This window comes from Equus quagga, chromosome 3, assembly GCF_021613505.1.
Source record: "Equus quagga isolate Etosha38 chromosome 3, UCLA_HA_Equagga_1.0, whole genome shotgun sequence".
NCBI lineage: Eukaryota > Metazoa > Chordata > Mammalia > Perissodactyla > Equidae > Equus > Equus quagga.
In genome coordinates this window covers 153616822-153628010 of record NC_060269.1, presented here as the reverse complement: position 1 = coordinate 153628010, position 11189 = coordinate 153616822, and the positions used below count along the sequence as shown (strand labels likewise).

The 11189-nt window shown below is 53.7% G+C and overlaps 1 protein-coding gene across 1 annotated transcript in view; it reads right to left on the bottom strand.

Annotated features, from left to right (window-relative positions):
• Positions 1-722: 722 nt before the first annotated feature.
• TNIP2 (TNFAIP3 interacting protein 2) overlaps positions 723-11189 on the bottom strand; it is a 31713-nt gene continuing 21246 nt past the window's right edge. The window contains exons 2-6 of the mRNA XM_046657146.1: positions 6942-7229; positions 4723-4812; positions 3975-4241; positions 3642-3761; positions 723-1589 (exon numbers count right to left, since the gene is read on the bottom strand). Of these exons, the coding sequence (XP_046513102.1) occupies positions 1344-1589; positions 3642-3761; positions 3975-4241; positions 4723-4812; positions 6942-7229 (1011 nt within the window). The 3' untranslated portion in view covers positions 723-1343. The remainder of the gene's footprint in view (positions 1590-3641; positions 3762-3974; positions 4242-4722; positions 4813-6941; positions 7230-11189) is intronic.

The following is an 11189-nucleotide window of genomic DNA, read 5'->3' as shown; positions in this document are numbered from 1 at the left end:
ACTACCGCTTGAGGAGGACTGAACCCAAGACAAAGGGTCAGAGAGTGCTCCAGGCAAGAGGGGCAGCATGTGCACCAACGTCAACCCTTCACATTGCTAAGAGCAGCCACTTCACACGGAGAAGACAGACTGTGCGAAGTGGGTCCAGGAGCCAGATGGCCTGGGCTCAAATCCCAGCTTTGTCACTTAGCCACCGTGTGACCCTCTGTGCCTCATCTTCATCATCTGTGTTGAAGATGACAGTAATACTTACTTACTTACCTCCTAGAATTGTTGCGAGGGTTAAACAAGCTAACCATGGCAGACACTTAACAGAATGCCCCAGGCTTCCTAGAAACAGCACACAGCTCCCCTCTGGCCTGTCACTCCTGTTGTCCTGACCCAGTGACAGGCCCACGCAGGCAGTCCTTGCTCGGCGTGGTTCTAATTTGCTCTCAGCAGGTCCCTGCTTTCTCCCACCTCGTTGCCAGCCCTCTACTTCACATCCTGGGCCAGGGCTGAAACAGGCCAATGGCAGAACGCTGGGCTGCTGCCCAGTGATGCCACCCCTGACAGGCAGGCCTGGCTGGACTCCCACCAACACCTCTTCTTGGTGCCCTGTTTGTCTGCAGGTGGCAAACAGGAGAAGTGTTTCTCTTCACCAGCTGGTCTAACTCCTGCCCAATTGAAAATACCATGGGTCCCTGCACCCCAGGCCCAACATGCATTCTCAGAAGAGTCACTGTAGCAAGTGCATTTATTATAAAAATAACTAAATGTGAAATAAATTGTGCTTTAACTTCTGGATACATGACAAACACTATTGCAATGCAACATAGTTCAGTGCAGACACATGGCTCTGTGCTGAGACAGGCCCCCAGATGAAATGTGCAGCTGCAGTGCTCAGTTCTACAAACCTCCTGGTCCACAGGGAGAGGCACCTTACTCTACAGAATGAGGTGGGGCTTCCACCCTGGGGACCCCACAAGTGGTTCCTGTGGGCAGCACCTCTTTCCAGCAAGCTGCAGCATCCCCAGGTGCAGGCTGGTCAGGGCTGTCATGTTGACCCGTAAGTATTCCCACACTAGATTGCTCCCGGCCTTGGCCCAACAGCCTGGGGCTCCAAACTGCATACCAGAAGCAAAGCTGGGCCCTCCTGTGTGCAGATGCTCTCAACCCCCATTTCTGCCTCCAGCCCTGCTGGAAGTTCCCTCTGTCCTGTTCTGTTAAGGATGCCCCCAGCCTGTTCTGGGGGCCAGGATCAAGGGGGATCTCAGTGTTACATGCTGAAAGCACCCCCTCTGTCCCCCAGGGCCAGGCTCCCTCAGAAGCCACGCGGGCACAGGCGGTCCCAGCCTCGGGGCTCACTGGCAGCACTCAGCCACATGCCTGAAGAGCTCCTCGCCCTGCTCGTCACTGAAGCACTGTAGGCAGTGAGGACACTGAAGGTCCCCCTGGCCTCTCTGGGTTGCTCCAGGGCGTTCCAGCCACTGGGATCCAGTCCCAGGCCTCCGGTCACTGGGCACCACAAGCTGCAAAGCATTGGCTTCTAAGTCCTTGGGTATTCTGCTCCCAGGGTGAATCCGGCAGGAGCCTGGGTCTCGGGAGTCCTGGAAAAAAAGCAAGGGTCCATTTACATGGGCTGCACCCGACGCTACAAAGTCAGGTCTCGGGCTCCAGCAACTAAAGACACTTCTGTTCCTGAGCGGGACTTGCACCCCTCACCTTGCTTCCTGCTGTGGCCCAGAGCCCAGACGAGGAATGAACAACTGAAGAGACCACACAGATGCTCTCTGGGCGCTCATGAAGGAAGAGGCCCAAGTGGACTGTAGCAGCCCACCCCCAGCGGAAGGGCCGAGTGGACCCTCAGCCCCCGACAACCTGCCCCAGCGCCTCTGCGTGGAGAGGCTGTGGCAGAGCTCAGTGTGGAGAGCCGACCAAACTGTATCCCAGCCCCACTCTGCACCTCCTCTGGCCTCCAGCGGCAGCAAGGGATGCCCCTGGCACAGCCTGGCACAAGCGCCCCAGACGTCAGTCAGGAAGCACTGGGGCCTGCAGCGCCCATCACTACTTGTTTGGGAACTTCATCCCCATTGGCCTTGGTGCCTCTTCCTCACATCTGAGTTTGGGTTTTCCGCAGGGAGCCTACAGCGCACCCACACCTTCAGCACCACTCTCCCTTGGTATGTCACCCAGGGCCTGAGCAACAGAAAGTGCTCCCACTGCTTGAGGGACCACAGGCGGCAGCTGAAAGGGACACAGAGGCCACTTAACATAAACACCTCAGTGCCCCCCAGGCCTGGAACTGGCTGTGGTCACTCCTCTGGCCCTGAGTCATTCAGATGCTGCCTGGGAACATCCTCACGACTGCATCGTTAACTACCTTTCAATCCAGGATCACACACTTTCTTGCAGTCACAGAGACCAGAAAGCCCACCAGCAAAACCAAATCCCAGAAAACCGGCATACACAGCTGTGAAGGGTGCCCCATCCCTGCCCGGGGACACAATGGAGGAACCCCAACCATGGCCTGCAGTCCCAGGGCCTTAGGAGTTCCAGAAATCCATGATGGATGCCAAGAAGGCTGCTGGGGCTGGAGGGACAGTGGGCAGGTCCTAGCAGGGCTGGTGAGGCCCTCTGGCACCTCCTTGTCAGCCTACAGACTTGGGGGGACACAGGCCCCACCGTGGTCCCCAGCCACTTCACCCATGAGTAGGAAAGGCTGGCTGTGTCCAGGCCCACTGCTGTGGACTCGGTCCAAGGGCATGGAAGTAAGGGTGTCCTCCACGACTCCCCTGTATCCCTCATGCAGGGGGGTGGCAGAAGCCACCAATTAGGCCTCTTGGCCACACAGGATGGGGGGCAATGTGGGCAGCTCCCACTGCCCCCAGGCCAACCAAGAGGGACAGCTCTGAGGTCAGCTCAGCGTCCCTGCTCGTCCTGGGTGTGTCGATGCCCAAGGGCTATCCAGTCCAGGTCAGAACAGAAGTTCTTTGAGGGGGGCTCAGGGTTTATTCCAGGGCAGAAGGTATTAAGGTATTAAAGTACTTGCTGAGTGGCTAAGAAACAAAGCTCTCCCAAGATTTCTGCAGAGCACCGAGCCAATCCAGGAAGGAGAACGGAAGAGGCCTTTGGGTGCCATGGTGAGAAACCACATCAGCTACGACTCATGCCAGGAGCAGCCCCCATCATGGGGATAGCACTGAGCCCAGAGGGGTTGCAGGGCCCACTGGCCTGCAAGGCCGGTCTCCAGCACAGGGGCTGTGAGCTAAGGGACGTCACTAGACACCTGGGGCCTCAGAGTCCACATCTGTATGGTGGAGTAACTGGGGTTCCCGCCTCACGGCAAGAAGGGGACATGGATGAAAGAAGCTCCCACTAAGGAGCCCAGGCCCTGGACGTGCTCTCTGGGTGCATGACAGCAAGCAGAGAAGGCAGGACAGGCCCTGAGGATGGCCACCTCTGCTGTCACCATGCCAACCTCCTCTACAAACACACACAGTACAAATGGAAGGTTTCTGCCATGCCCCAGACCAGGCAAGGCGGCCCGCAGGATCGCGGAAATCAGGGTCTTGGCAGACGCAGAGGGGCTTGAAATTCATGAAAAGAAAAACGACAGAGACGCTGAGCCTAGACAAGAAGAGAAGAGCCCCTCACCCTACCTGTCTCCAGGAGGCCTGGTGCTGCAGGGACGCCACCTTTTCCTCGAGTTCGTGAATCCTGCTTTGAGCCCGTTCCCGATCTGCCCTTTCTGATGTGAAGTCATCCTTGTAAGCGAGAATCTGAAAGGAGACCAGACACTCAGCTGTCACAACGACACCGTCATGCCATTTCTGCTCAAGGAAGGAGACAGTCCCCGCCCAGTTTCTCCCACGCGCCCCATGACCACCGCCTGCCCAGTGCTGCCCTCCCAGTGCCACCAAGCCCCCAGCTCAGCCTGCCCTGGGACCACAGGCGGCTGTCACCAGGGCTCCCCAGAGCCCGAGGGCGGACACCTGCTGCTCCAGCATCTGCACCCGCTCCAGCGCCGCGTCCCGGGCCCTTCTCACAGCCGCCAGCTCCTGCCTCACTTCTGCACAATCGTTCATTTTCTCCTCCACCTGTCTGTTGAGCCGGGAAATCTCCTTCCTCATCAACTCGGGAGGGGAGGATCTCTCGGCCTCGATGGGGGACTGCAGCCCCCTCAGCTGTGCGTGGAGCCCCCTCACGTACTCATCCCTGCTGGCGTCATAGCGCTGCCACTTGGCGTTGAGGTCTTCTACCTGAGGAGATGAAGCCAGAAAGCTCACGGTGAAGGCGGCTGGGAGATCTGCTCTCAAGCCGACACGGCCCTCTGAGGCCATTGATTAGCAGTTATTAGCTGCGTGAGTTTCCCTTCAATGGAAGTTGCCTCACTTTGCTCTGTGCAGAGCAGACACTGAGACCACCACACAAACCTGAGACACGAGATGATGGCCACAAGCAACCATCTTAAACTGAGTGGACTTGGGGCAGTTTTCCTGCCTTAAAAGCTGTACTTGAGAGTAATTCTTGAACCTTCTTCACTGACATGTGAACTAACTTAAGGGGATGGAGAATGAATACGTCCTTTTAGGCAAGAAGGTTGGGTCTCTGGGGACTCTCTGTATCAGTGAAAGGGGCCTGAGGGTTGGGGCAACCCCTGGGCATGGCCAAGGGAAGGTCCCTCACTTACAGCTCGTAAGGGGGACAGTTCTTCTTGAATGAAATGTTACAGATACTCACATGAGTCACCTTCTGTTTTAACAGTCGATTTTCTTCCTGTAACTTCTCAATAACAGCCTGGACAGAGGCATCCCCGCCTGTACACTCTGACTGCATAAGAAAAGGACAGAGAGCGACACCAAATCACCAAACGTGACTGGCATGTGCGGCACGAGTGAAGGAAGCCAGACCTGAAGACTGAAGATGGTCATCACATCCCACAAGGCAGCAGACGGCAGCTACCATTCAATAGAGAAGCGAAGCAGAGACAAGAAAGGACTCACCACCACGGGAAGGTCGGGGGACGGCTCACCCGCGCCCCGCCCAGGCCGAGCCCCTGCTGGGGCCAGGCCACATTCTCATCACCGGAGATTTTCCACCATCACCGGAGTCAGGAGGGCAGGAAGCTTAATGCTGTCGTACACCAGAGAATGCTCCAGCCCGGGCCACAGAGCCACCAGGGGCAGGCCTGGCCGTGGACCTGGCTCACCTCCCTCTGAGCCCACAACACTGTCAGGTCCGCAGACAATCAAGGTCAAGCTCAGTGATTCCGTCTACGGCAATTTGACCCATGCCTCATGCAGAGTCAGGGGATGCACGCCTAGAAGCCACATCCGAAACCAACCCTAACAACGGGGGGCAGAGCTGACCGAAAAGTGTTCATAAAAAGTCCATCTGAATCCTAGAAACTCAGTGCATTTAACAGTACTGCAGGCTGTATATTGGTGGTATTATTTTTGAGAATTCCCCTCAAATGACAAAGGAAGTGCATGTCCTAACCCAGTAGGCACTGGGAAGCCCCGGGTGACTCAGCTGAGTTCAAGGCTGAGAAGTGACGCTGATTTAGAGACTGCAAAGAGCCGCCTGCCTCCCACCACTGGCTCCACGCCCACCCCAGGCAGACCATCATAAGTGGCTACTTTCAAATCCCCAGAGAGAAATGACACAGTGACTCAAAATCAGATGAGAATACCCGCCTCTGCCCGACAGCACTGTTCTTTTGGTTTCTGAAATAAACTTGTGTTCTTTCTGAGCTTCCCTTTTCGTGGAATCCACCCAACTGAGACAGGCGTTCTAGATTGAGGTTCTGCCCAGGATGGGCTCTCCAGTGAAGCTGCTGCTAAGGAGCTGGGTGGCCCGTCCACCCCAAAGCGCGTTTCTGCAGCCTCAGAGGACTGCCTGGAAAGGGCCTGAGTGAGAGGCCCTGCGCGAGGCAGCGAGTCAAGTGCGGCCCCAGCCTGGCCCAGCACGTAACCTGGGCCAGGTGTGCACTGCGTGCCTTTTCCCTGTCTGCCCCTCGTGGACAGGCTGGGTCAGGTGGAAGAGATGGGCAAGGAAGGCAGCTCTCCCTGCTCCTCCTCCTGACAACCCCCCAGAGTCCCCTAGTTTCCTGGGTATGCCACCCTCCCGACTCTACCCTTATGGGATTCCTGATGCAGAGACCCCCACTGTCTCTCCTCCCACACCAGCTCGTACACAGAGCCACAGCCCACATCCTACCTGTTATGGAGGCACACCTGCTACCTGGCCCACTGGCCCCTGGCCCTGCCCTCCACAGCGCCTGGCAGGGTCACAGTGTCGAGCAGGTGGAGGGGCTCTACATCCTCACTTTGCTGGTGAGAGGGCTGGAGCCCCAGGGACGACCGGGTCTCCTAGTGGTATTAGACCGTGCTGCTAGTGTGAACGTGCCCAAAAGCCAGCTTCAGAGATGGCAGCTCCAGCTCTGCAGGAGACCCACAGCTGGGCACACCAGCACGGAGCCCACAGAAGGCTGGCACTCACAGTCCTGGCAGTTTGGGGCCTGGCCCCTGCACATGTGGCATTTGAAGGCGCTGCCCCTCACCTCACTCTGTGCAGTTTCCTAGTCTGCCCAACAGTGTGCCAGCACTTACTCAGGGCAACCCCTCCAGCCCCAGCTCTGCCTTCTCGTCCTCAGCTAAGGCTGATGAGACCAAAGTGCTGGATTCCCACCTGGGCACAGGATCGGCCTCAGGCCCTGGTGGAGTGGGCTGGTGGAGTGGGCTACCCTGCTTTCCGGCTGCATTTTGCATGTTCCCCCATTCTAGAAGAAACCCATGGATGGGTGGGCTTTGCCCCAATAGGTGACTCTCAGCTACTGAGAAGAGAAGTGGGCTCTGGGTGCCCCAATCCCCATGACTGCCAAGGGATCCAGAGGTCTGCAGGTGATGCCTCCTGCCCTACCTGGGTCTTCACCACGACCTGCCTACACCACGGCCTACCTCAGGGCGTTTCTCCCCTGCATTCCCCTGTGCGCGCTGCCGTTCATCCAGACACTTGGCCAGATGCTGGCACATGTGGGCAGTGGCCGCCAGAGTCCTCCGCAGCTGATGGGTCTCGTCGGCCAAGGAGCGGCACAGAACGTCGCTCGCAACCCGGGCCCGCTCCTTCTCCGCCACGCTCCTCCGCAGCAGGGCAACTTCCTTCTCTCGCTCGTGCTCCGGCTGGCTCATCAGCTGCTGTGTCTCTCTCTCTTTCTCTTCCAGTTGTTCAGAAAGTCTCTCGATTTCCTAAGTGGAAAATTTTAAAGCATAGTTTATTTGATTAAAAGAAGCAATGTCAGAAACAAATGTTCATAAAGCAAAAGAAAATCCAGCACAGATACCCCATCACTAGATAACAAACACATGCATTCGAGGTCAGTTTTTGAACTAATAATTAACTTTGGAGTTTTTAGCCTATAATGTTCTACCTGAAACTTCATGTAAAACTCTATTTTCATGAGCAAGTTCATAATTTCAGATTTTACATCATCAAATTACCAAGTGTGGCAATTCCAAACACTTCTTGATAGGAAGGGTAGAAACTCCACTGCAGTGGGTAGCCCCCAAAAGGTATGCCCATGTCCTAATCCTTGCTACTTGGGACTGTGACTTTATTTAGAAATAGGGTCTTTGCAGATGTAATTAGTTCAGCTACAAAGTCATACTGGATTAGGATGGATTAGTGTCCTTATATGATGAGGGAAATTTGGACACAGATGGACACAGAGAAGTCCCTGTGAAGACCGAGGCAGAGCCTGGAGTGATGCATGTAGGACGCCGGAGCCACCAGAAGCTGGAAAAAGCAACGAAAGATCCTGCCCCAGAGCCTCGGCCACAGCGTGGCCCTGCTGACAGCCTGATTTCTAGCTCCCGGCCTCCAGACTGTGAGAGATTAAATCTCTGTTGTCTTAAAGCCACCCAGTTTATGGTACTGTGTTACAGCAGCTCTAGAAAACTAATACATCCAACTCCAATTACTTCTTTAAAAGAAAAAAGTCCTTAAAATTTCAAGCTGCCTTATACCAGGCCTTAGTTTTGTGCTTTCCCATTTTCAAAGGGATCTCCTCAGTGCATGAGTGGGGTGGAGCAGAGTGAACCTATCCATCCTCCCAATGGGAAAACAGCTTCAGAAAAGTCAGGGACGAGCCTGGGCTTCCCCCAGGAGGAAGTGGCAGGAGAAGGAGCTGGCCTCTGCTCAGCACGAGCTCCTGCTCACCTCCTGCATGCATGTGAGGAGGACCAGGAACCTAGAACCTTCTCACCACAGGAATGAAATACTGTGCCATATTAAACTAAGGGAAGCCTGAATTATTATTGTCTTAACTGCTTTAAAACAAAAACAAAAATGTGCACGGTTACAAAAAAACAATCATACAGAAGGAAATAAAATGAAAATTTAAATTGTTTCTCTCACCGGCTCCCCTGACCCCAGCTTCACTCCCCAGAAGCAACCACTAGTCATTATTTGGGCACATATCTTGCCAGAACATTTCTAAGCATCTATAACACATGCATTTTTACACAAATGGATCCTACAACAATACTGTTCACCTTGTTTTTTTCCTCCTCAGTAATAAACCTTATTCCACAGCAGAACAGAGAGAACTGCCTCATTCTTTTTTTTTTTTTTTTTTGAGGAAGATTAGCTGTGAGCTAACTACTACCAATCCTCCTCTTTTTGCTGAGGAAGGCTGGCCCTGAGCCAACATCTGTGCCCATCTTCCTCTACTTTATACGTGGGACACCTACCACAGCATGGCTTGCCAAGCGGTGCCATGTCCGCCCCCGGGATCCGAACCAGCAATCCCGGGGCCAACGAGATCGACAAAGCAGAACGTACGAACTTAACTGCTGCACCACTGGGCCGGCCCCCATGCCTCGTTCTTTCTAACCACAGCCTAGAACTCCACAATAGATTCCAGATCCACTGAACTGATGGACATGCAGCTACTTCCTTGTACTAAACGCCCAGAAGTCACATGGTGGGATCGTTTGAAGACTTGGGTTAAGAAATAATTGGTGGAACTCAGGAACACAGACACTGGATCCCACCCCGGCTCCCTGGACACACACCCACATCCATGAGGCAAGGGCTGCTCCCCACATTCCCCCATCCAGACACCCCGGGGGACAAGCCCAGCATGTGACTGTATCACTCTAACCAGGTGACCCAGAAAGCATTCTGGAAATCTTGCCCTCTCTCTCTCTCACTCATGGAATTTTGAGGAGTGCTCTCTTTCCCACTTTCCTTGGACTTTGCTCTAGAAGTGAAAAGAAAGAGAGGAAGGAAGAAAAACTCCAGTTAAGATGATCGGTTTGGCTCTCTTAGCAAAGGCCTAAACGAAGAGGCTGTTCTAAATCTTCATTCCACGACAAGGACTGACAAGAGGGAAGAGCAGAGGCTTTAGGAAGACAGTGAGGTGACGTGAGAGCAGGAGGGGAAGAAATGAGGTCAGATCCTGGCAGGTGGGAAACGTCCAACACCAAGGTGCAGAAGAATTAAGACTGGTGACAATGCATGTGACAAAGTGTAAAAGAGGACACCTCACTGGGATGAGCTTGTAAACTGGGATGTTTGCCCAAAGGCGTTTGGCACCTGCATTCCATCATCCATCACATCTCACTGCCCACCCACTTTGCAGACATCAGACATCTCGGGGCACCTCTGCGGCCCAGCAAGTGAGATCCACTCTTGAGAGGCCATTATTTCCATTTCTCTGCTTTAAGGCCCTGATGACCTCACCCGAGTCCAGGCCTTTCTGGACTCCCTCTGAAAGCCAGCCCCTCGGCATCAGTACCTCCTCCCAGCAGACGACCCTTCAGCACCAGGCTGAACCTGCAGGACTGGGAGGGGGAAGAGGTCACCACCCATGGCCTTCTGAGCCCATCCACACAGCTGTGGGCTACCAGCTGGTGGCAAGTCACTTGGCCTGGACACAGCCACATCCAGACACAGTGCAATGGGGTATTTACCCACAAGAACTAACTACGGCCTCCTTACAATAAAATACTATAAACAGGAAAAAGAATGCCAAATTCCAAAGGCAGCTCAGGTTCTCACTGCTGATTATTTCCATGGCATTGAACCTAAAAACACTAATCCAGGCCTGTTTCTTGGCCTTTTTTTTTTTTAAAGATTGGCACCTGAGCTAACAACTGTTGCCAATCTTTTTTATTTTTTTATTTATTTATTTTTTTTTAAAGATTTTATTTTTCCTTTTTCCCCCCAAAGCCCCCCGGTACATAGTTGTATATTCTTCGTTGTGGGTCCTTCTAGTTGTGGCATGTGGGATGCTGCCTCAGCGTGGTCTGATGAGCAGTGCCATGTCCGCGCCCAGGATTCGAACCAACGAAACACTGGGCTGCCTGCAGCGGAGCGCGCGAACTTAACCACTTGGCCACGGGGCCAGCCCCCCAATCTTTTTTATTTTTTTTTCCTTCTCTTCCCCGAAGCTCCCCCAGTAAACGGCTGTATATTCTAGTTGTAGGTCCTTCTGGTTGTGCTATGTGGGACACCACCTCAGCGTGGCCTGATGAGCGGTGCCATGTCCGGGCCCAGGATCCAAAACAGTGAAAACATAGGCCCCCGAAGTGGAGCGCATGAGCTTCACCACTCAGCTACAGGGCCAGCCCCATCTTGGCCTTGAACTTATTTTCTTTAAAAATTGACCACTTTTTGAAGGCATTACCTTGTCCGTGTTCTGATCTGCGGACAGTGGAACAGAAGCCTCGCTCGACCACACCTCTGAAGTGCCACAGACCCCAGGCTGGCCACGGCCCTCCTTCCCCTGGCCGAGTTTTCCCTCTCAGCCAGCATCACAGATTTGGTATGGCTTTGTCACTGCTGGTGGAGTGGAAGTACCCAAGAGCAGTGACCTTTTTTGCCACACTCACCCAAGCTAGACCTAGTTACCCTCAGCAGTAACTGAGAAATGTGTATGGAGTAAACACAGATGGTGCATATAGAGACCTGCCCTGAAAGTGAATTCTCATTAAAGTTATTCAAATCAAAAGCTGTGATTTCAACAGCAAGACACAGAAATGTCTCTGATACTGAAGTTTATTCAGGGTAAATACATTCTATATATAAAACAGATATCAATATATATACAAGTACACATAGCATCACTCCAATCTCTGCATCTGTCTTCACGCGGCCATTTTATAAGGACACCAATCACTGGATTAGGGTCCACTGCAACCCAG